At 36.5% G+C, this 26,266-nt stretch overlaps 1 protein-coding gene across 1 annotated transcript; it reads left to right on the top strand.

The window, feature by feature from the left end:
* The first annotated feature begins 1,224 nt into the window (after positions 1-1,224).
* Positions 1,225-25,005, top strand: LOC110796944 (CLIP-associated protein). The gene is made up of 21 exons (XM_022002040.2): positions 1,225-1,889; positions 2,505-2,660; positions 2,770-2,832; positions 6,324-6,392; positions 6,598-6,775; positions 7,029-7,190; positions 7,723-7,820; positions 13,660-13,734; positions 13,813-13,881; positions 13,970-14,055; positions 14,162-14,279; positions 16,419-16,517; positions 16,642-16,993; positions 17,178-18,979; positions 19,314-19,415; positions 20,682-20,786; positions 20,890-20,964; positions 21,450-21,518; positions 21,608-21,676; positions 23,954-24,055; positions 24,495-25,005. The coding sequence occupies exons 1-21, from the start codon at positions 1,557-1,559 to the stop codon at positions 24,651-24,653; spliced, it is 4,341 nt and encodes a 1,446-aa protein (XP_021857732.2). The 5' UTR covers positions 1,225-1,556; the 3' UTR covers positions 24,654-25,005.
* The last annotated feature ends 1,261 nt before the right edge of the window (positions 25,006-26,266 follow it).

The raw sequence follows: 26,266 nt of genomic DNA on the forward strand, positions 1-26,266 counted from the left end.
AATTAAGAGTTAATGTTAACGGAGTTAGACTTCCGTTAATTCTAGGGGCATTTGGTGCAAATAAGTTTAAATAGGGGTATATTGTGTAATTTGAAACGCGCGGGTGTATTTGGTGCATTTTTGCAAACCTTGGGGGCATTTCATGAAAAAACCGTTTATTTTACCACATTTTAACGGCAAAGTTAACGAAAACGTTCGTGGAGCCCACAAATTAAGCTTTTCTTTAACCAAATTATGTGATTATATTTTTTTAGTCATTCTCTTTCAATTTTTTCACCTTCTTATTTAATATTCTTAAATTCTCACCACCCATTTTTGCACTTCAAATCTCCAAATTAATCAAATTACAAACTTATATTATACAACATGCTTAAACATTGTGGAATTTTATAAGGGTTATGCTATACTAGCCGTTGAAGTGGGTTCAATAAGGATTTCGTTAACTTTACTATTAAAAGGTGGTAAAACGAATATTTTTAATTTTTTTAGGTGGTAAAATAAAAGTTTGAGATTTTTAGGTGGTAAAACACAAATTTAGATTTTTTGTAGGTGGTAAATCGCAAAAAACCCTACATAAAAACCTCCTCATCATTAAAAAAAAGTTTGTCACGATTAAAAAAAATATACGGAGTAATTTATTAATTTTACTTTTGTTTAAAAAAGCAAAACATGATGTTTGACACGCTTGCCACGACACAAGAAAATTTGATTCAAAAGGTCTTGCATGTAAGAGGTGCACAATAAAGTTATTTTACAACAAGATAACTTTTACGGAGTATCTGGTTTACTTTAATTTTTAATATATTTTAATTATCTTTTATATTATGAAAAAAAGTTGATGGATATACATTTTAAAAGGTTAAGTAGATACTTTTATACACTATTAGAGATTTTGAAGGAATAATTTTTATTAAAATGAAATTTTTTATGACTAATAAATAAACTTCGTATAACTTTTACATATATCGGAGTAATTTTAAGCATTTTTAGTCAACTTTTACTTATTATACTACACCAATTCTAAATGAGAATTTGTGAATTTTATTTCCACAAATTACTAACTTTAGGCATGTTTTCATGAATGGAATTGCTCACACAGGCAAACTCTTCAAAATTCAACAATGTGAAACAAAAAACTATAATGAACTGATTTTACATTACGCATTTACGCCTACGCAAAAGAAAAAAAAGGAAAAACAATGGTCTTCAAGTTTCCTCGTAGTCCACACTGTGGCTATTGATTTAAGATTCGCCTCGTCGATGCCCACTTTGAATTCAACATTTGAAGTCCACCACCTTACCTCTTCCCGTCGATCTAGCCACACCTCTTCACCAGCAACACACACAGTCAGGGTCACTCCCACTCAACTTTCTCTCTCCTCCAAAAATCAACACCATTTTCATTTTAACTTAACCTCCCCACTTTCTCTCTCTCTTCTTCAAATTCCCCACTCTCTCTCACTCATCCATCATCCCCAACCTTTCTCCACTTCCAGATCTGCTGAATTCCTTCCCTCACTTTCTCTCTCCTCGGATCTCCTCCAGAAACCCTAACAATGGAGGAGGCCTTAGAGCTAGCAAGGGCGAAAGACACCAAGGAAAGAATGGCCGGTGTCGAGCATCTTCACCAGCTTCTAGAAGCTTCGAGAAAGCCTTTAACGTCTTCCGAGGTCACTTCACTTGTTGATACTTGCATAGATCTCCTCAAAGATAACAATTTCAGAGTTTCGCAAGGCGGTCTTCTTGCTCTTGCTTCTGCTGCTGTTCTTTCTGGTGACCACTTTAAAATTCACTTTAATGCTCTTGTTCCTGCTACTGTTGAGCGCCTTGGTGATGCTAAACAGCCTGTCAGGGATGCTGCTCGACGCCTCTTGGTTACTCTTATGGAGGTCGTTTCTCTCTCCTTTCTTTCTTTTTGGGCTCGATTCGATGTCGATTTGTAGTTGATTATTGCTTTGATGATTGTTTTTAGTGTTTTCTTAATTGATGTTGTAAGGTTTTTATGTTTGTTTTTAAGGATTATAGTTTTTGACTAATTCTAAGGTAGTGAAATAGAATAACGCATTTTTGTAGGTAATGAGGCCAAGTAAACATTTTGTTTGGGTTATGATTATCTATTTTAATCATGCAATTAATCGTCTGCACATATAGTTTACTTGTGTTCCTTGAAAAAAGGAATTAAGCAAAGATGACCACAGCTTTGTCCTTTTCGTGAAAAATTAAGTTTAGATAAAGGCGCTGGAGTTCAATTTACGACTAAACAAACCTTCACTATAGTATTCAATTTGTATTGTGGTAAGTGGTGGTCCGTATGAAGCTGGGTGCTGTAAAGGAAGATTTCAGAAGTGGAAGGTATATATGGTCATGGACTCCATTGTATTAGGCGCATTCGATCATCTGTTCGTTGGATTTATTTGATTGCTTTCAGTGGTTATGTGGCGTTTGATAGCATCATCCCTGTTCACTGTTTGATGGAATGCCTGTCATGCTGCTGCATTTTGCAGGTATCGTCTCCTACAATTATTGTGGAAAGAGCAGGTTCTTATGCTTGGGAGCACAAAAGTTGGAGAGTCCGCGAAGAATTTGCACGCACTGTAACATCAGCAATCAATTTGTTTGCATCTACGGAGCTTCCTCTCCAAAGGGCCATTCTTCCTCCTGTAAGTTTCTTGTTTACTTTGCTATGCATTGCCTTTTCAGTAGACTAATATATGTTTTAATTCTTCCTATGCATTATGACTGATTCAATTTCTTTTCTCATCTTCTCAGATATTGCATATGTTAAATGACCCCAACCACAGTGTTAGGGAAGCTGCTATATCCTGCATCGAGGTTGGTAAATTTTTGTAATACAACACCATTCTTTCCCATGTTAACTTATTATCAGTTCAAAAGTTACGTACTGTAGGTCATTGTATCGTATGTGCATTATTCTATGAATGAAGTCTAAGTTACTCGATTGGTTTTGGTAGCTGGAGTCATTAAAGAAGAACATCCTTTAAGAATTGGCTTATGGATTTTGGTTAGGCCACGTTTATTTTGGTTGATTTGAGTCGTTGGAACTCTTCTCCAAAGGAAATTGTAATACGACTAGAATTCTTAATAGTTTTTGCTATTTTAATGCCGTTTTGGTTGTCTCTTGGTTCAATATATTTTTCAGCGTTGTATTTAATCAAAACTCAACACTGAAAAATATTCAATTTAGCGAAACAATGACAGCACGTGACGCAACAATGTCAGCTAGCACTAGTCAGATTGGACACACTGTTTTCTCGAGTAATGTGATTTTGGTATATATTAGGTCGAGTCATAATATTGTGTTCTAGTGTCCAAAACCTTTTTCTTCCGGTCAGTTTGAAATTCCAGCCAAGTCAACTTTTACGATGGGCATGCGGTGGCGTTTGTCTTGGTTAGGCAATAAAACATTTATGCTCACCAAGGTCATCCATATTCCGTTTCCACTTTGAGTAATGAATGTGACCTCCTTTGAATAAGGATGACCAATAATTGTGAACTTCACTTGAATAGACAGAGGAGAAATAATCTTGATAGTTTAGGTAAATGCCTGTTTAGATGGAATAGTTTTGCAGGGTTTAAGAAGGGAAGGATCTTAGAAAATGTGCACTTGTTTTACTTAAAATAAAGTTGGCATTTTCTTTTACCTTTCTGTCATTTCATGTGTTTGTTTTGGAAATTATTGGTAGTGTTTAAAAGTTTTGAGGATGAACTTGGAGATTTTATAGGATTAAGGTTTTCTTAAAAAGGTGCATTGTGTACCTAATCATATGATTCTTGAACTTATATTTCAAGGTGATGGTTAAGATTGTAAGTTTTTAGGGGCCGATGAAAGCTGGCATGATACATGTATTGTCTTTTTGACAAGTGGTATGAGGATATACTGGATGGATCAAACTCAGGGAATCACAATTATGTAACAGAGAATGCAGTGAGAAGGTGTTATTTTACCTTTATCGTGGCATTTGTAATGGGTCTTTTGGACCACTGCTCCTAATGTCATTACAAAGCACCGAACAACCAAGTATAGATCCATGACCCATGCACTGATGTACAGAAGGATGTCTAACGCCAAACATCTCTCTCAAGCTATTGAACATAAACTATTGACAGGAATTGGGAAATTAGCACGAGGGACGACGGTTGTGGCTAAATGGTTGGATTTATTGGACTTGCTAGCTGCCTAAAAGTTCCTGTCATCCATTCAAAAGATTATATTATATCATAGATTGAGGAAGGTGAACCAGTAAAAGGACCAAGGCGGGACATCTTAATTTGTGGAGGATCAATCAATCAATGAACGAAGAAAGAACGATCGACATTTTGAAACATGAGATAAATCATAACTTTAAAAGTCTAGGAAGTTGAAGGAAAGTTGAGACTTTAATGTTTGTGGTAGAGGTTTAAGGAAAATACCTCCTCCGTCTACCACCAATATCTTTATACTTTGAGCAGCTGATTAAATGGATTAAACGTGCCCATTTAGCCTCTTACTCTCACCGGCCCAGTTGATTAAAAGAGAGTGCTTGACACTGGCCCAACTTATTTAGGTAAATGGGAGTCTTGACCTTTTAAACTGTTTGAGTATAAGTATCAGGAAAGTGTAGCAATAAATTATTTCGTGTTCGATGTTGTGATACCAATGTATCAGTGCATAGAAGAATTTATTTAGATCATGCTAACACTTACTGTTACGTAGTGCTAAATTGTTACATAACTTACATTTTCCTAAGTGGGTAAAAGCCTGTCAATTTTGGGTTGTGAAGTCAGCTTTTTCTAGGTCTAGAAAAAGGGAAATGTGCAATTATGAATTTTAGGAAAGAAGAGGGAAAGAAGCAAAATAAGAAAAAGCTAAGAAAACCGATGCCAGCTTGTCTTAGGCTAGTTAGATGTAGGTCTTGGCATTACTTGCATTAGTCCTATCTGTTTGACGAATGAACTAATGAAGTACTTAAAGGAAAGGGGCTCTAGAGGTGTTCGGATGAAGATGATGCTTTCTTGAAGAACATCACGAAATTCAGATACCTAGGATGGTGGAGTAGGTTTTTGTAAATCCATTTTAGATGGTTTGCATGTATCAAGTCCATGACCAGTTTTAAATTGACGAGTAGTTCAAAGGTTCGATTATAGTGTCTGGCATACCATTTGCGTGGGGGACAACTTTTAAAAGTATATTTCCAGATTGGTTTAGGTTTGCTTATTTGAGAGGCCCACCGTTTCTGAAGTTGCATAGATTGGTAACCAGAAGCATTGAATGTCACGTTTACGAGACTTCCAATAACTGGGAAGAAGATTTGCTTTCGAGGATTTTTTGAATAGCTTATTGTTGAAGAGGTGTTTTTGGAGGGTTATCGTGAGGTGATATTGCGACCATGTCTCCTATCATACAGGATCTTTCTGGAGGTGTTCTTTCCTTTCAATGATAATATATTTTCAATATTCATACCTGACAGAGAGGCAGTTTAAAATAGGGGTCTTTGTTTCAGTTTCCAAAGGGGTTTTATAGTGGCAAATTAGGGTAATGACTTATAGCTGGCTGGTAAATGGCAATGGTAATGGTAGGTTGTTTGTGCGTTGACATAAATCAACTGATCATATTAGGGGTTGCTCAGCTGCTGATGGGTCGTGAAACTAAATTGGTCATAAAATAACAAGGATTTTTTAATTTTTTTTCCCAAAAAGATTGTAGTCATTATATCTATCAAAATTTTACTTTGGAGTTTATCAAATTAGATTACCATACCTTCATAGTATCATCTGCATCACTGGTGAACCTAATAAAGAGTAAGACGAGAATCCGAAAAAAAAAGACTAATAGGCCTGTGGTTGCTCTCATGGTTTTGTGATTTTCCCTGACTGTCAGACGTATATATGAATAATAGGCATGTGGTTGCTCTCATGGTTTTGTGATTTTCCCTGACAGTCAGACCTATATATGAATAATAGGCCTGTGGTTGCTCTCATGGTCATAAGAAACAAACGAGTATAATTGTAATATTTTTTTTCAAAAATATTGTAGTCAGTTCAAAAGTTGAATTATCTATCAAAATTTTAATTTGGAGTTTATCAAATTAGATTACCGTGATTTTGCTATGCTCCATACCTTCGTAGTATCAGACTATCATCTGCATCACTGGTGAACTAATAAAATATGAATCAAATACAAAAATATGAATAAGAGGCCTGTGGTTGCTCTCATGGTCTTGTATTTTCCCTGACAGTCAAACCTATCAAATCTTTTTAAAACAAATGTTTCCTACTTTCGTTGTCTAAAGTGACTAATAATTTTCTTCTCTCTTTCTCTGCAGGAGATGTATATGCAGATTGGGCCTCAGTTTCAAGATGAGCTACAAAGACACCAGCTTCCATCATATATGGTATTGTCATTGAAACTGATTTTCATATTTACATCCTGCTGAGAGATAATTTTTATGGAATTGCTTGGTATATCTGTTAATTGCTCATGTGATATGATTCTCTACTCTTAATTTGATGTAATGCCTGGTGGCTTTTACCCTGGACATTTGTTATGCATTTGGTATATCATCGTCACTTTGTTTTCCTACTGAATGTATGTTGCAGGTGAAGGATATAAATGCAAGGTTGGAGAGGATTGAACCAAAGCCCCGGTCTTCTGATAGTGTTGTTAGTAGTAATACCGTTAATGAGCCCAAGGTTAATAATCATAATCATAATCATAATCCTAAGCGAAGCAGTCCCAAAGCCAAGAATACTTCTCGTGAGGCATCTCTGTTCGGAGGTTGGCTTGTTTGACCATCTCAGTTTAGATCTTATTCTTTTCAAGTTTATAGTTTTAGATATGGAAAGCTGTTGCGTTTTTATGTATGTTGTCATTTTATTTTCATCAATCAAAAGGTAAAAACTACTATACAGTAATATCTTATTTTGGAATCTTTCTAGACTATTTGTATGTAGCCGGAGTATGTAACTATTTTAATTATCTTCGTAAACTTCATTACTGATAAAGCCTTGATTCCTTTTGTGGTGCGCAGGAGATGGAGATGTTACAGAGAAGCCAGTTGAACCTGTGAAAGTTTACTCAGAGAAGGAGCTGATCAGGGAATTTGAGAAAATTGCTTCAACACTTGTACCAGAAAAAGATTGGTCTCACCGTATTGCAGCCATGCAGAGATTTGAAGCCCTTGTAATTGGAGGTTTCCCCTCTGTTCATCTTACTATCATGTATACCTGAAACATATACTAATTGTCAATAATTGAGATCCCCTCTTTGATTTGGTAATTCTGATTCAGCTACTGGCATGTCTGACTAGGTTGAGGGTTTCGACTGTGGTGTGATGGGTTTTGATGGTTTGACTTAGTACCTATTATTAATATTATCAACATATGCTCTCTATCTCCTTCTCTTGGCCTATCCAGACAGAAAAAGATGTTTATACCAAGCTCCCAACAGATCATGTGTTGACTGTTGAGTCTGTTTTAGGACATGAGCTTAAGGTTACTTGTTTTATTTGCTTCTGTGATGTGGATGCTATAATTTGCCTACTGGTCATGTGTATGTCTGTATCAACAACTTCTCTTGTATTTTATTGTGTTGCAACTTGCAATGGATGTAAACGGGATGGATTCATCTTTTTACATTTTCTTCCAGCTGATGATTGTGTTTATGAGAGAGTTAAAAATGGACATATTTTGGAGTTAAGTTTTTCTGTAATATATGTTGTTCAGGTGCGACTGATTACCCGTGTTTTCGGGGATTGCTAAAGCAACTTATTGGTCCTTTGAGCATACAGTTATCTGATCGCCGGTCAAGTATAGTTAAGCAAGTATGTTTTCTCCCTTTAAATTTTGGTCCTGTGAATTCTTTTTTGTTGGGTTATTTTATAATCACCTGCATTATCTTCTTGTTTCTTGACTTTGGAGTAGTTTATTCTCCTTTTCCCCTTTGTAGTCACCTGCTTTATTATCACTGAAATCCAATTAATCACACAGCTACCTATTGTTATTATGTTGGTTTTCCCACGATAATGTTGTGAATATGCACCTCAAGTGAATACTAATCTTTTGGTCTTTTTTGGAGTGGCTATATGTTACTAAATTGGGTAAGTGCGAGGATGTATTTGTAATAATGAGTTGGTTGTTACCTATGTTATTCAGATTCAGGGACAAGGATTGAGTAAGTGTATTCTCCTATTGCCTGGTCTTTGAAATGTTAAATTTCAAGGCGAGTTGAGAGGATATGAGGACACAGGGAATATTGCTGCATCTAGAAATTGTAATAGAGAGATAGGAAAAAAAGCATTAGAGGAAGGGTGGTGTGGCTGGTGTGGAACTGTGGACACCTTTTGTACCCCCCCACCCCTCTCTTTTCTCTTGTCTTTGCCTTGTTCATCTCCCTTTCTCCAGAAAATGTTCTGCACATAATGCACATGGTAGCTATCAGCTGTTACGCTACCAGTTGTTGGACAATTTGTCGACTGAGATGAACTGGCTAATTTGAGCAGAAATTACTGGTAGAAAACTAGAAATTATATTAATTTGCTAGAAAGATGATGAACACAAAATGGGATATAAAATGTAGTGACTTGAGGCCACCAATCTCTAGGTTTAGTGACTTGAGGTCACCACTCTCCAAAGCCTAAACTTTACCAATTTCTCAACATGCCTTCTAAACCTAGTGTTCCCTTATTTATAGTCTCTCTACTCTAACCACCTAATTTGTCTTCTAGCATTAATACTACTTGCACTACCCATTATAACCTTTACTATTTAGTTCATTACAATACCGACCCCCTAAACTTCCACCTTGTCCTCAAGGTGGATAGTAATCGGCACTCGATTCTCGGCCCCTATAAAGCTGGTCAATGTTATCTTCATAGTAGTGCTGCCATAGCCGTTCAAGCTCTTCCTTGCTGAGTGTTGCAAGCAAACTGATCAAGTTGTCATGGGGAGGTAGAAAACTGTCATGTGATGAAATTAAGGTGAGAGTGGGAATGGTTATGCGGGTAGATGATTTTGATATTTGATTGTAAGCTTTTGGGTTGGGCAAATCTGAAAAGAGATTTGGTTTACAAATAAAAGGTTGGGTGGGTTTGTTGTAAATTGGGCTGGGTGAATGATTGAGTTGTGTGGTGGGTAATTCGAGTCTCACAAATTGGGCAGAATTGATGTTGGGTAAGTTGCTTTGGGTTGTGAATTGAGGGTTGGAGTAATGGAGGCTCAGAGCTTGGGAAAGGACATTGGGCCTAAAGCCCTCTGTTTGGCTTTCTTCTATAAAAGAAAATAAGGCTTTTAAATGGCTAAGCCCACTAAGCTTCATTTCTTCACCAAAATTAATCAGGTTAACCTGTAGCTCTTCCCTTCCCTTAGATGCAAGTGGCACTAGCAGCCAGATTTCCTTAGTGTTGTCAGTCATGTTATACTTTGGTCCATTTACCAATTTGCCCTTACTGGCCCCCTCTTCTACAAGTGACTTCCCCTCCCAGCCAATTATTAATCCAACAAGGTTTCTTCCGCACAATTTTTCTGGAAATTTGTTTTTGCAAGTCCCACCGCTATTGCCGCTGTGCTCCACCGGAATTCTCACCGGTGAGTAAACATTTATCATTGTCGTCATTCTTGCCAAAAAAATATCTGGGTCCACCACCGGATCTGCTCGCCCAAGATCCACCGCTTGCAAAACAGAAGCTCTACCGTTCACAAGTCCGTCAGATTCTCCACCAGATTTTCCAGGGAGACCATCCCGACCACCACCAGTAAACCCACTTGCAAAGTCACCGGCCCTCCTACCAGATTTTCCGCCACCAACACCTCCTCGACCATCCCTGTTATAACCACTAGTTGTAGCATCAACAATATCGCCCATGACTAGGCCTGGCCCACCACCAGACCCACTGCCACCAGCACCTCCTCTCTCAAACGACCCTCTTCTTCGCTCACCTATTAAAGCAACGGACGCGCCACCAGTTATCCCTCTTAATTCTTTATCTCTGCCGGTGTCAGCCACCACATTCACCACATTTTCTCCTTTATTTTTCTTTACATCCTCACGATCGGTCTCTTTCGCTTCTACCACCTCCGGATTTGCCGCCGCCGCATGTTTCACTTCCTCTCTAAGTGTTTCTCGAAGTTGCTTAAACCCCAATTCAATTGGAACAAAAGCTTCATCAAGTATTCTGGAAATTTCTTTTTGAAGGTTCTGCATACTTCTCTTGTTTACCTCCTCCATTTGGTCTTTGAAATTTTGTGCCGATGGTGGTGGTGATGACCCAAAACGTCGCAATACATGGTCTTTCAGTTCTTGCCAACCATCGAAAGGCAGGAACTTGTGTTCACCTTCGAACCACCGCAACGCTTCATTATCGAGTCCAATAATGGCAGCCTTTAACTTGTCATCTTCATTCAACTGAAAAAAATCGAAAAAATCCTCCATTTGAATAATCCAGACATCTGAACCCCTTCCACCAAACACATGAATTTGAAGCTCTTGCCGGATGCGCTCCTCCTCCTTACAATCTGAAATCCCTTGGTTTCTTTTGAGTGTGATGTAGGCAAACTCATCTCGAATCCACCTTTGCATCAACTGTGCTGACTGTTTTCCAGCAACTTCCATCTTCTTTTTGTTTTTTGTTTTTTTTTTTCCTCCGAAAATCTGATCAGTTATCCAGCCCAGAACTGTACCGCTCTGATACCAAATGAGATGAACTGGCTAATTTGAGCAGAAATTACTGGTAGAAAACTAGAAATTATATTAATTTGCTAGAAAGATGATGAACACAAAATGGGATATAAAAGGTAGTGACTTGAGGCCACCAATCTCTAGGTTTAGTGACTTGAGGTCACCACTCTCCAAAGCCTATACTTTACCAATTTCTCAACATGCCTTCTAAACCTAGTGTTCCCTTATTTATAGTCTCTCTACTCTAACCACCTAATTTGTCTTCTAGCATTAATACTACTTGCACTACCCATTATAACCTTTACTATTTAGTTCATTACATCGACTGATATTGTAATATCCCAATATTTTATAATTTCGTATAATATATTTTATAGTCAAAATATAATTATATCCGTTTTTAGCTAGTCCCTTTTAATATTTTCAGAAAATTCAAAACGCTATTTTAAATTTAGTAGGACTTTTTATTATGAGCAACTATATATATTTCGTTAACCCTAAACTGACTTTCAGAAACTTTGAGGTCAGCCGTTATTTTTTTTTAGTGTTGCTTGCGAGAGAAACCTTTAAACTCTTCTTTTGCCTAACTATCTTTCTCAATCACTCTTGATATTTTGATTATCATCAAAATCAATTACATTCGTATCATCAAACACAATCTCCTCTAATTTGTTTATTTCTTATATCATAATATCCATGTCTTACTTTTTTTCCATTAAGCAAATAAATTAAGCTATTTCCAAGCTGATCGAATGAGCCGCGTATGAAAATATGCTCTTCCATACCAGTTTCGGTGTTCGATTATCTATAATTCATCTCGAAAGGTAATCACACGCGTCAAATCTTTTGGGTTGTTTGTGTGAATTAATTATTATGCGTAATCGCATTCATTCATTAAGTTGGATTTGTATGACAAATATACATCGCATGTTTTATTAGTGATTATTAATTATGGTTTTGATATTGTATGACACTTATATTTTAAAGATATTGATTTTAGATGTGTACGTATATTGATGTGAGTATTTTATAAATAGTTCTTGTGATGGTTACCGGTTCGATACTTCCGCATTGAACAAGGAGTTAGTATAAATGGTTTTTGGGAGATAATATGATACCATGCGTATAGTTCGTCTAATTTTGGACAATGGTTGTGGTAAAATTATTTAGGATTAAGATTTATAACTTGGTGATTCATTGGTCTTAGTTAGAACGAATGGGTTCGGTTATTTTTAGACCGAGTAATGGTGTATACATATACTTTGGGGATCTTGTGCCAATATTTAAAAGTATAGATTATTCACCCGGAATGGGTATCAATCATATTGATCATATTATGAAAAGAAGGTCGAGGGTAATTATATATTCTTGGTTAGAGGCTCGACGTTATAGACCTTAGTCCTTGGCATGTTGGTGAGGAGATGATAACCATTAGTAGAAGAGCAAGATACAATCTTTATTTTTCTTCATATCTCCAAAAGTGGGATTTGGTCCAAAAGTGGCCTTGACTCAGAGAGTCTTTCTAGTAGCTATTGAGAGTTTCAAGTTTTTATACTTGTTGGTTTATTATTCAAATTACCCATGTCCAAGGCTAGGTATAGAACAAAGAGCAAATATGGCACCTATTGGTTTGAGTACGTTTAGTAGAGGAAAAGATCATATCAATATATTTGAGGTTCATATGAAGAGAAGATTAATAGTTTCCGTATAGTATGGAGTTAGTTTTATTTTTGGGATCATACTTGAAATGTAGTTTCATACTACATTATTTACATGACACTTTATTATTCTATTTTAGTATGTTTCTGTTTGTGGTGATTACTCAGCTTTTTGCTGACGTGTGTGTTTATTTGCTATGTGTGTTTGCGGCCATGTCTTTTTCTTATGGTGGCCCTGCGACGATCCTTTTGGAATTTGTCCACTATGGTGAGCAGTCAAGATTGACTGGAGCGGATGGATCGTGAAAGATGCAATTACAAGTTGAAAGAGCTCAATATTATTGTTTTGTCTTGTATGACCGTTTAATACTTTTAGTTTAAATAGACCACCTAGTAATCGAGTTGTAATAGTTTGAGTATTGTAAGCCTTAGCACTTGACAATGTGATCAAGTGTGGCGGTGATACCTCCGATTTAGGTGTAAGCTTCCGCAAATTTATTATAAAGTCTTTTATATTCTTATTTATTTATAGTTAGTATATCGGGGGTGTTACAAAATGGTATCAAGAGCCTATTCGGTCTTGGATTAACACACAGGGATCTTCATATCCCAGTGTCTGGTTTGAGTTGTCTAGGATTAAAATGACTAATTAGGAGTTAAGTTATAATCTGTTTAATTGAAGAGACTATCTCTTTCTGCGTGTTAGCTATGTGATTCTTGTAATGATTCTATATGACTAGTTTTGAGTTCGAGGACGAACTCCTTTTCTTTAAGGGGGATAGTATGTAATACCCCTAATATAATATTGGCATGAAATATATATTTTTAAATAGTAAGTTTTTGTTGATTTTACTTTAAAAGTAAGAGTGTCAAAGTATTAAAATTTCAAACATTAAGTTTCGGGACGAAACTTCTTTTAGGGAGGATAGATTGTAATACCCTGTATTTTTATAACTTTAAGTTTCGGGACGAAACTTCTTTTAAGGGGGATAGATTGTAATATCCCAATATTTTATAATTTCGTATAATATATTTTATAGTCAAAATATAATTATATCCGTTTTTAGCTAGTCCCTTTTAATATTTTCAGAAAATTCAAAACGCTATTTTAAATTTAGTGTGGCGATGATACCTCCGATTTAGGTGTAAGCTTCCGCAAATTTATTATAAAGTCTTTTATATTCTTATTTATTTATAGTTAGTATATCGGGGGTGTTACAGATATTTGAGTTTTCTTTTATCCTTCTTTCCATTCTTCTTCTTTACAGTTGCTGATTGTTATGTCTAATATCCGGTTTTCCTCCTATTAATCTATTTGACTATTTGCAGGGTTGTCATTTATTAAATTTTTTGTCAAAGGAGTTGCTGGGGGACTTCGAGGCCTGTGCAGAGCAGTTTATTCCTGTAACTTCATCTCCTTTTATGGTTATGGTTGTGATGAAATACACTTGTATGTCTCTGACACTTCATTTATACATGTAGGTTCTATTTAAGCTGGTTGTGATAACGGTACTCGTAATAGCAGAGTCTGCAGATAATTGCATCAAGACGGTACTTTCCTGATTAATCAGTTATTGTTTTCTCGAAATCTCTTATTTATGCTAAATTTGATACAATTTGCAATATTTTGTATTCCTAGATGTTGCGCAACTGCAAAGTTGCCCGTGTGCTCCCTAGAATAGCAGATTGTGCTAAGAATGACCGAAACGCAGCGCTGCGTGCCAGGTTTGCATTTTACTTGAATGAAAGAGTGAAATTTGAAAAAACTAAGTCAGTGTTTGAATCAAAGCTCTGTCAAATTTCTATTAATCCTTCCGTCTCTCTGATGCAGGTGTTGTGAGTATGCACTTTTAGTGCTAGAACATTGGCCTGATGAACCTGAGATACAACGAGCAGCTGATCTGTATGAAGATATGATTAGACGTTCTGTTAGTGATGCAGTGAGCGAGGTATATCTCAGATTCCTCTCTGAAAGAAAATGAGAAACAATGCACCTTTGAATGTTTTTAGCAACTGTCATCACATATACGTAATTAGTATTGCATCAGGCAGATATTAGGATTCGTGCCTAGTATAGATATATTTATTTTTGTACTTCCTCCGTCTCTTAAAGATAGCTCCATTTGACTTTCCTCGTGGTCTCCCAGACGCGACTTAAAACGTAACTATCTCCAATACTATAGTCGCAATTTTTTTTGAAAGTAGATGCAGATATACACATGGAAAAATCTAAGAAGACCCCACATGACTATATTACTTCTTATACTTTCCCCAATCCAAAATTATTGCACCATTTACCTTTGAAGGAAGTTTCACAAATATTCCATGATACCCATTTTCGGAAATAAAATATTTGCTTTCACTTTCAAGTACCTAGTATACCTTTACATGTTAACATTTGTTGCTTTATTTAATACTTGCAATCACATAGGCAAGTCTGATTTTTTTTCTCTCTCTTCCTTGGCCCCACCATCTAAAATTTAGTGCCCAACCCTCATGGTGCAATTAATTTGGAACAGAGGAAGTAGATTAGGGAGAATTCATGGTTACAAAGGGGCAATTTTTTATGGATAGGGCAATCTTTTACAATAGTGCAGCTGATTTGTTGATAAGAATACATTATGTGAAATTGACAGAACTTAATTATTTAGTTTGTTTTTTTTCCCTTTTTTATTGTTATTTAAATGTTGGCCAAAATATTCCTTAAATTATTTCCAGGATGCCGAGAAAGTGATTAAAAAGGATAGTTAAATGCTGTTATAGGGTACTTCTTTCTTTTTTCTCTTTAGGGGCTGGTGGTCATGCAGGTGTTTGGCTCCAATAGTCTTTGGATCAGTTATGGGAAGCCTGCATCAGCTGGCTTGGGTTGTTGTTCACTTGGGGCTGATGGATCAGTGAGTTTGATAGAGATAGAGATTAGGTAGAAAAGAAAGAGAATTTGGAAATATCTTTTGTGGAAATAAATATTTTTGTGGAAATAAATATTTTCCACTTTTGTTGGGATATCTTATTCATCACACAGGCTCATTGTCTCATTTTGTTTGTTTGGGATATTTTCCATCGGTCTTCAACCTCTTATGGACGAAACCATTGACTCAGTGACTGAAACAACCCATTTTAGATCATAAGGCAGAAAATCTGAATACAGAAATGATCAGTCATCATTTACTCTTGCATGGTTTCTTTTGGATAGTGCAGTGCTCTCAGAGTGCAGCCAGCAGTCAACCGGAATGCTGGTGTGAGGTGAGAAAAATATTAAAACTAATAAAAAAGAGAGGAGATGAAATGAGGAGAGAGAGGGACAACCTGGATTCGTGATGTGCTGGTCGTGACTTTTGGAAATGTAGAGCGGGGAGATATGCGTAAACGGGAGCAACATGCATTACTTATTTCCGCCTGACAACAATTAAAACAGCGTCATTTGTTTTTTTTTTTTGTTTTTTTTTTATTTTAAAGAAATAATCGGTTTTTTACTTCAAATGTTGCATACATCAGGGATGACCAGATTTTGACACTTGGCAAGGATTGGCTCCATTGTAATCACTTTAAAATACTTATAAAATGCATTGTAAATATAAAGTCGAGGTTACAAGTATTTTGGGCAACCATTAGAATTACTTTGTCATGGATTTGGGTTTGAGGTAAGGTGGAGAAGAGAGTTACAATATTTAATTTGATGATCAAATTTCTTGTGCTCATTGACCTTACTGTAGCTGGTCTACTAAAGATTGTTATATTTAAATAGCCGTACCCCTCTCTTTGTCTCTTTACCATTTATTTGAGTTAATCTTGATCACTGCATAATCAAGTTACGTTACTTTGACAATCCCCCCTATTCCAGTTATCACTCTGGGTTTATCCCTATGCCTCAACTATTTTATCATTGTCTGTGGAAAGGGACATCACTAGACCAGTGTTTCTGGAAGTCAGCATTTTAGCATTACTAAGATGTTATTTCTTGTGCTCAGCACAAGAAATTTGATCCCTATGCCTCAACTATTTTATCATTGTCTGTGGAAAGGGACATCACTAGACAAGTGTTTCTGGAAGTCAGCATTTTAGCATTACTAAGATGTTATTTATTTCAGGTTCGAACAACTGCAAGGGCTTGCTATAGAATGTTTGCAAAAACTTGGCCAGATCGCTCTAGAAGGCTATTTCAGTCATTTGATCCTGTAATTCAGAGGGTGAGGTTTACTTTTCCTTGTTCTGGGAACTTCAGCCATCTATGTTGTTTGTTAATCGTTGAAAACAACTGTAGTTCCTGCTTTTCTCCTGGCTTCTTAGCTAACTGAAGTTGTTTTGTTTCAGATAATTAATGAGGAAGATGGGGGTTTGCATAGAAGACATGCATCTCCTTCTGTTCGTGAAAGAAATGTGCCAAATACACCTCAGTCATCCGCGTCTTTAAATTTGCCTGGTTATGGAACTTCTGCTATTGTTGCAATGGACAAGACTGCAACTCTAGCGTCAAGAGCATCAATGTCTTCTGGGATGCTTCTGTCTCAGTCAAAGTCTCTTGATAAAGGGTCTGACCGTAGCCTGGAAAGTGTATTAAGTTCCAGCAAAGAGAAAGTTTCAGCAATTGAAAGCTTGCTTAGAGGCCTAGATTTGTCTTCAAAACATAATTTATCGACTGTTAGATCATCTAGCCTTGATCTAGGTATGGATACCTTCTTTCCTATTGAATTTGAAAACCTTAACTACAATTAAATATAGTTGAAGCAATCTGTTTTAACTTTTAAGCAGCATTGTGTCAGAATTTCAGTAATATCTGTACTTTCTTGAAGATTTTTATGGAATAAATTGAGAAAAGGTAAATTTTTCTTTTATTGCCCCTAGTGCAGGAGTTGACCCTCCTTCTTCTCGTGATCCTCCATTTCCTCTTGCTGTTCCAGCTTCAAATCAAGTCACAAGTTTATCATTAGATTCAAAGTTGTCATCAGTCAGTGGAAGTAAAAGCCGTAATGGTGGTCTGGTTCATTCTGACATGTACTCTCATTTGCATGCTTCGAAAGATGCTGGTAAATTATCATATCGCAGTGGTCTCATGAATGAGCCGTCATCAACGTTGATATCATACTCAGCAAAGAGGGCTTCGGAAAGAGTACATGAGAGAAACTTTAACGAAGAGCAAACTGATATCAGGGATTCTAGAAGATATATGAACTCACACATGGATAGGCAATTTACAGACACACCTTATAGAGAATCAACTTTTAGGGATTCTAGTTATGTTCCCAATTTTCAGAGACCACTATCAAGAAAGAATGTCACGGGTAGGAGTACGTCTTCAAGCAGGAGGAGAAGTTTTGATGATAGCCATCTTCCTCTAGGGGAGACACCAAGTTTTGTGGAAGGTCCAGGTTCTCTTCTTGAGGCTCTAGGTGAGGGACTAAGTCCAACTTCTGACTGGTGTGCTAGAGTTGCTGCTTTCAACTATGTAAGATCTCTCCTGCAGCAAGGTCCAAGTGGTATTCAGGACATTGTTCAAAGTTTTGAAAAGGTGATGAAACTTTTTTTTAAACATTTGGATGATCCTCACCATAAGGTTGCACAGGCAGCTCTTTTAACTCTTGCAGAGATAATACCCTCTTGTAGAAAGCCTTTTGAAAGTTACATGGAAAGGATTCTGCCACATGTATTTTCCCGGTTGATTGATCCGAAAGAGGTAGTTAGGCAACCTTGCTCGACAACATTGGATATTGTGGGCAAAACTTATGGGGTGGATTCTCTGTTGCCAGCATTGCTTCGTTCACTTGATGAACAACGATCACCCAAAGCGAAATTAGCGGTAATTGAATTTGCAATTGGCTCTTTTAACAAGCATTCTGTTACTTCTGAAGGTGCTGGTAACATTGGCATATTGAAGTTGTGGCTTGCTAAATTGACACCTCTTGTTCATGATAAAAATACTAAACTGAAGGAAGCTGCTATTTCGTGTTTTATATCAGTTTTTACCCGCTATGATCCCACAAATGTACTGAATTTTATCCTTAGCTTATCTGTTGAAGAGCAAAATTCCTTGAGGCGAGCGCTCAAACAGTATACACCTCGTATAGAAGTGGATTTGATGAACTTCTTGCAGAGTAAGAAAGAGCGACAGCGTTCGAAGACTGCTTATGATCCATCTGACATTGTAGGGACATCTTCTGAAGAGGGCTATATGGGAGTATCAAAGAAAACTAACTATTTTGGAAGATTTTCTGCTAACTCCCCTGACAGTGATGGAGGTAGGAGATGGAATTCAATGCAGGATTCAACATACTCAAGTGGCCGTATCAATCAAGCCACTACTGAAGAAACGCATGGGAACCTGTATGATAGTCTTGACTGTGGAACTAGTAATGATATTCTGGATTCAAGAATCAAAGATAAGTATATTGGAAATCATACTGGTGAAAGTGTTGGAGGTTGGACCAGCCGATTGGAAAATATGGAAAAAAGTGACAATCCAGCTTTTTTATCTACATCACGTGTGGACATTAATGTACTTCAAAAGAGTTCTGATAGTATTGGAGTAAGCGCAGGGTTGCAGCCTGAAAATGGTTTCCCAGATGAGTTGGCTACAGACCATACCAAAACTGGAATCTTGAAGACTGTCTCGAATTCAGAAACTGGTCCAAGCATTCCTCAAATTCTCCACTCAGTGAGTTCAATGTCCTTAGTTTCTCAAAATTGCTTCACTTATTTTAAATTACATTATCAGAAATCTAAATCCTGCATTGCACTCTCAAAATCCTAAGTGGGGGTTGACGGAACGCAGGACAGCAATCATTTGCTCCTTTTGGTCCCCTCAAGTAACAAATTGTTAGCCTTCTACACATTCACTTGCCATGTGGCATCTTTCTTTAGGGCATCTTGTTGTTTCTATTTTTCTCCTTTGCTATTTAGTTACTCCACCTTTATCTAGAGTATGTTTATGTGGAATACATGTATGGGAATTGTCCCATTATTGATTATTTGCTCTTATTTTCTTACAGATTTGTAACGGGTTTGAAGGAAGTCCAGCTGATATCAAGCAAAATGCAATTCATCAGTTAATTGAAGCATCTGTTTCTAATGACCCCTCCGTATGGAGCAAGGTATAAATACTAGACTCACTTATCATCTTCTCCGGAGTACTGAACCCACACGATTCTCCTCTTGTGGATGCATTGAGGAAGGTTTAACATTCTTGTATTGCCATTGTTGAGTAGCACAATGTATTTTGTATAATATATTTGGTTCAGGTATATCTTGATTTTTCTCATTCAGGCACCGAGAACTTTATAGTGACTCTTATACCAGCAAGGACCTTCTTTCCCCCCAGTATTATTTCTTGCATGTTTAATTCTTGTGTTGGGTTTATATTTACTTTTCTTGAGTTGCAATTACGTGATAGCTGGGATTTCAGGCCTTATGTGAATGATTTTAGTAAGATTTAACTTTCTCCTGGTTCTTTTTATTGTCCTTATGTGCAGTGCAGCCAATGTTTTGATCTGTATCAGTGTAAATTTGAGTTATATAAGCCTTATGGGCTTTTGGCATATGTATACTGGACTTCATTGTAGAGTTTGTGCTAATAATAGTTAAGTGTCCCCTAAGCTCATGTGAAAAATCTATTACCTAATACACTCTTTCCCTCACACATTGGACATGTGGATCGCTTTTGGCCAAATTTAACATAATTACGTAGAGAATTGCATTCTGTGTACCCGTTCCGCGCATGAAAAAGAACCGCCCTTTGAAAAAAAAACTTGAAGCGAAGTGTTGTTTAGCTGGATGAAAGTATTTTAAAAGGGGATGGCTACATTTGCTCTGGCATAAACTTATTCTTAGACGACAAGGGGACCTCTTCCTGTCACTTCTCTCTTATTCTTTTTCAATATCCTCTACGTTGTTTCATTTTTTGTTCTCTTCTCCCTTGAAGTTCTCCTTCCTCTTCCTTACATTGCTGATATTTTTGGCTTGCTCTGTTTATTCCACTCAGTTTACCCCCTTGTTTCCATGTTGGGAAATCCCAAAGTTTGAATTTCAACTCCTAAATTAAATAATCTATGGCATTCCATTGTGCTCATCTTAAAAGTTGAAATGTGACAAGCAAAAACATTTATAGTAAGAAATAAGAATATATCTTGTTGACATAAATATGCATGTCTTGTAGATCTAAGTCTTATTACAAACTCGTGCTAGTATTTCCAGCCATCTCTTGTTGACATAAATATTGTTATCTCTTTGCACTCTAATGCTCTGGAATGGAACTTTTTGTATTTGCCTTCTTCGTTAACAATCACAAAGAGTTGCTTTTTCGGCTGAAAATTAAATGTGTATAAGGTGTTTGCTTAGTACTTATGCTTCCTGTTTTGCAGTATTTCAATCAGATTTTAACGACTGTACTTGAGGTGCTAGATGATCCCGATTCCTCTGTTAGAGAATTTGTTCTGTTGCTGATAGCTGAAATGCTAAGAAATCAGGTGAGCATTTCGCTTTGTCTATCAAGGTATTTATTTGCTCCAGATGGCTGCTTTCTCAGACTTTACATGTAACACTTCGATTGCTTCTTTACTCCGAACCCAGAAAGAAGCCATGGAAGATTCTGTTGAAATCGTTATGGAAAAGCTGCTTCATGTATCTAAGGATACTGTTCCCAAGGTAGGTTTATGGTCATTCAGAAATTTGGTCTTCTTTGGTTGATTAATCAATAGATATGATCAGTTGGACGGGCTGTTAGGCTCTGTACTGCTTCTGCATGACCAGCGGATGTGATGTGCCAGTCTCCTGAACGAATGACCACTGGGCCAGCCAGTCCAAGCAGACCTTGTATATTTGTGGAATCAGGAACCTGCCCCATGTGGACGGACTTGGTTCATTGAACCCCACAACCTGTGGGAAGTCTGTAGAAAAGATATAAATCAATGACCGGCGGTCCAGTGTAGAATGGCTGGGCTCAAATCTGGCCAAGGCTTCTCTAGTGGGCCATTGTTAAGTCGTGGATTTAACCTGGCATATCCTTTCTTTTCCCATGGTCTTTCTCTGGCTTCTGGTTCTGTGGGTTGGTCTTTATTCTGCCAGGACTGGTCCACTGATCATGTCTATGTATAATTTCTTTTCCACTAACAACATTGCTTCAAATTTAGGTTGCTAATGAAGCAGAGAACTGCTTGACAACCTTGTTGGCCCAGTATGACCCATTTAGATGCTTGAGTGTAAGTACCCTGATTCGTATATTTTCTCTAACCAAGTAAAATCTATATCTTGCATGTTTTATGATGTTCGTTTACTGTCAACCTTGCAGGTAATTGTTCCTCTTTTAGTCACAGAGGACGAGAAGACTCTTGTTGCCTGCATAAATTGTTTGACGAAGGTATGTGTTGCTATCTAGCTTCCATTAGATGCGCTAGCTTCACTCGTTAGATTATAGGGTTTGATATTGCTTGTTTGGTTTAATATTATCTTTCTTGTACTTGTTAATTTTATGTGACCTGTATGCTAGTATCCAATCCCCAGTCTTATAATTAAGAGGTAGTGAGTTGTTCTGGCTGGTTGAATTACTATGGTATTGTAAAAATTAATTAAGGGTATCTAGTTTTGAAGGCTCATTTATTTTTCTTCTATTGGTTTCAAGTTCAAGTAGAAGTTCAATGTTTAGTCTGAGAAATTATGAGGTTTTCCCTTCATTGTGCTCACTGAAAATAGAAACTTGGAAAGGTTGAGAGCAAATTACAAACACCACTAAGAAACTTGGTAAGGTTGTAGCAAGTTACAAGCACCAGCAAGAAACTTGGAAAGGTTGACCACAATTCAAACACCAGTACCCTCACACTTAGGATACTAGTCTTATATGCACGCGTAGCAAAATCATGTTATTATATTTTTCAACCTGAAATGCTTTTCTTAAACAATTTAGAAGAATATTCATAAAAAATAGTGGAAAAACATCAAGAAATCAGTCAAAATATATAAGAAATCCACCTTTTCCCCCCATTATTGTTGACGTAGTTTAAAATATTTGGAAATATTGTCGCAACTATTCCAGAAGAGAGTAAATACCATTCTTAGTGTATTTGAAGTAGAAATCAATACACATTTATAAATCTGCCTTTCTAGCTCAGATTCAAGAGAGTGCGGAGTGGAAAAGAGTGTTAGTTATTATTGAGAAAGATGGAGAGGGGATTAAGTTTATTGTTTTTATAAGAACATATAAGTGCTTCGTATTTCTTGGCATCTTAAAAATTAATTGGCATGGATCATTATTGATTGACTGATATTATTTCCAAATTTTAGCTCGTTATCAGTTGAAGAATGATCATTGAAACAATCATTATTTAGGTATCATAATGGAGGTGATTAACAGAACATGAATTATGATGTTTACTTGTTGATATTAAATAAAGAGGGAAATGATTGATTTTTGAACGTAAATCATGGAGTGATTAAAGGGCTTTGTATGTTTTTATTGTGCTTGACTTGTTAATGGTAATGGTAATTTTAAGCTGACAATTATGTCTGATTTATCCGATTGATTCTTGCTTCTTTTTGTTTTTCAATTTTAACCTTCACTCATGAGGATTAGTATGATACTTTAACGTGGATCACTCATTAGTATAATTTGGTATTTTGAGGGCCAATATATACTATTCTATAGGGGGACACCAAAAGATTATTTACGTTAATGACTTCAGGAGTTCCCTTGTAGAATAGAAATTCTGAAGAACTTATGTTCTTTAATTCTTGTTTCAAGGTTGAATAAGACTCGGTTGTTCAAAATCAAATGTTAATAGGAAATAAGGAATATTTGTTTGTGATATTTTCTTAGTACTATTCTCAATTGAATGATTATGGAATCTATTTTAACAAGATTTGGAGGGCGAATCTAAAGTATTTATTAATTAAGTTTATTTTATCAATGTAATGTCGCTTCTTAGGTGAGATTGCTGGTTCTTCCTGAAAAATGATGTATGGAAATAATTGCACGTTGGAGAAGGGTTAACATTTGTGATAGTAAAAATTTACATAATTTTCATGCCAAAAAAACTACTACGTCCGTTGACTCCGTTTCATAGTGTTCTTTACGGTTACTGTTTGCCCAAATATTAAGATAAAAAAGGAAGAGTGCGTCAAAAGGTGGGTGGATGTAATAAAATATGGATAAAGTAAGTGGAGTGTAAAAAGGGGGGTGATGTAAGAAAAAATGAATAAAATAAGAGAAAGTGAGTGGAAAGTGATAAATATTGTCGAGGAAGAGGGGTAAGATAGTAAAGTTACATGTCCAAAAGTAGAATAAAACACAATGTAAAAACATTATAAAACACACTAAAAGGGAAAGTGTAAAGATCATTTTCGAGTATAGTTTTCACATGACGGATTAGCATAGTTTTTGAGTTATTACTGGTCAAATTCTAGAAGCTTTCTATACTGTTGACTCTTCATGCGAGATAGTTAATTCGAGATGGAGGTATACTGCAATCACTATTTTGCTGATCATTAGCTCAAAAACCTGAATCTTTTTGGACTTGTTTGCTATTTTGCTTCTACTTACTTTTCAAAAAGTATTGTTATGCATGGCTTTTTTGCTTTCCTTTTTTTTTTTCTTCTAAAATTTGACAAGTCAGTATATTAAGCAACTTTCTTCTCTCTTCAGCTTGTGGGCAGGTTATCTCAAGAGCAACTGGTGACACAGTTGCCCTCTTTCTTGCCAGCTCTTTTTGATGCATTTGGAAGTCAAAGTGCTGATATCCGCAAGGTAACTGTTTTTTTTAATATGTCAGATCTAGGAATGATTCAAGCGAAGCTTGTTGTTACATCCGAGTTCAGCTCAACTTGAAACAAGAATTGAGTTTGAGAATTACAGCCAAGAATATATGTTTGTAATTTTGCACAAGCTGTGTGACGTGTATACTATTATCTAGAAGTCAAAATTATACACAATCATAAGTACAATCGTTTAAAAATATAAGCCAATTCACAAGCCTTTCTAGTCGAGCTTAGCTCTACTCAGTTTGCTCGAATTCAAAACTGAACTCAAGCAGCTTGCAATCTAAGTTGGCACATTATCAATCCATAATCAGAGTATTTGTGGACATTATTATTATTATTATTATTCCCCCCACCACAAAGTAGTTGGAGATATGATTTCATACTGTTTCTTATAGAATCTTTCCTTGAAATTGTTTTCCTTGCAGACAGTTGTATTTTGTCTAGTTGACATCTATATCATGCTCGGGAAAGAATTCCTGCCATACCTGGAGGGACTCAATAGTACCCAATTGCGTTTGGTGACGATTTATGCTAACCGTATCTCACAAGCTAGAACAGGAGCCCCAATAGATGCTGGCCAATGATCTCATGATGGAGGATTGGAGGGAGTTTTGATAGTTCCAAATTCATTATTTGTGTATTCTGTAAATGGTGTGAAAAATGCAATGTGTTTTGTGTGTGGGTATTCATTTGTGGCCATTTATTAGATTTAGAAGAGTAGTTTTGGGTGTCCACCCTCTTGTTTGGGTTATGGTGTGAGTGGAAAGAAAGAAACTGTATGGATTTTTTTTTTCTCCCTTGTTAATATTAAAATTATTCTTTACGAATTGTACTGTGGTTTGAGATTGTACTGGCTTTGAAATGATGTGAGGTTTTTGGAATGTATATAACTGGATTAAATGATTCATTTATAACTATATAGTGTTTGATTCTGAATCGCTTGCGTAGTTACGTACACATCTGATCAGTTATGTTTTCAATATACAAAGCACCGATGTGTTATTTTGCTACAGGAAGGGCAATTTTTGTATGAAACAGTTGGCTTGTTTTTCGTCCAACCCATAAATTTAAAGCTCATATAGAAATAATTTTAAGAACTTATTAGGTGTTACTTATTGATTTCAAAGGGGTAAGGTACACATTAGTTGTGAGTACATGTTAATTTTGGTTGAACTCAACGTTATAAGTAAGGAGTCCTTCTATGTCGTGGCAAATGAGATAGGTTTTCCTAATAAGTTCTTAGACGTACCTATCAACCAAGAATAATTTCTAAACTATTGGCAACGGATTTGCTTATCTAAAATGTTTAGAATTAAGTCTAACAAATAATGTGCTTAATTGTTCAATGATTTTGAGGAACTTGGATTCATTTTATTCACACCTGACGGAACACATAAACATGAATAAAATGCTTAATAAATTTTGAATTATGCATGTTAATTTGCTTGAATTTAAGTTTATTAAGAGCATGTATGAATGGTTATATTTTTTTTTTAATTCTTTTACAATTGTAGTTTTAATTATGGAAAACAACAATTCATTCAACATTTGGTCAATTCTCGAGAAAGAGAAGTTGAACCGGAAAAACTTCCTTGACTGGCAAAGGAACTTGCAAATAGTTCTAATGCAGGAAGAAAAGGAGTATGTTCTGGATGAGACGATGCCCGAAGCCGCTAGCGACGGGGTTACCCAGGCATACCTCAATCGTTGGATTGATGCCAACAAGGATGTAAAATGTCTAATGCTTTCTACCATGAGTGCAGATCTACAGAAAACGTTCATCAACTCAGATGCCTTCACAATCATCAGTGAGTTGAAGAACATGTTCTAAGATCTGGCTCGAGTCGAAAGATTCGAGACTCGTAGGCAAATTCTTGACACCAAACTCAGGAAAAGCAAGCCCGAAAGTCCACATATTCTCAAGATGATTGGATTAATTGAGAATATGAGTAGGCTGGATCAACAATTCTCTCAAGAAATGCATGTAGACACGATCCTCCATTCTCTTCGTAACGGGTATGATCAGTTCAAACTGAATTACAGCATAAATAGTCTGGACAAAACGCTCACTGAGCTTCACGTTATGCTGAAGACCGTTGAAAAGACGCTCAAAAGTGATAAGCAAGATGTGCTTATGGTGCGTGGGGGAAACTTCAAGAAATCTGTTAAGGAGAGGAATGCTAAGAAAGATGGCAAG

The sequence above is a fragment of the Spinacia oleracea genome, chromosome 6 (assembly GCF_020520425.1).
Source record: "Spinacia oleracea cultivar Varoflay chromosome 6, BTI_SOV_V1, whole genome shotgun sequence".
Taxonomy (NCBI): domain Eukaryota; kingdom Viridiplantae; phylum Streptophyta; class Magnoliopsida; order Caryophyllales; family Amaranthaceae; genus Spinacia; species Spinacia oleracea.

Excerpts from the sequence above, each read along its gene's own strand:
- LOC110796944 (XM_022002040.2), top strand. The coding sequence starts at position 1,557 with ATGGAGGAGGCCTTAGAGCTAGCAAGGGCGAAAGACACCAAGGAAAGA. Across the intron at positions 20,965-21,449 it reads CTAAGGATACTGTTCCCAAG|GTTGCTAATGAAGCAGAGAA; the intron begins GTAGGTTTATGG and ends CTTCAAATTTAG. Across the intron at positions 21,677-23,953 it reads GCATAAATTGTTTGACGAAG|CTTGTGGGCAGGTTATCTCA; the intron begins GTATGTGTTGCT and ends TTCTCTCTTCAG.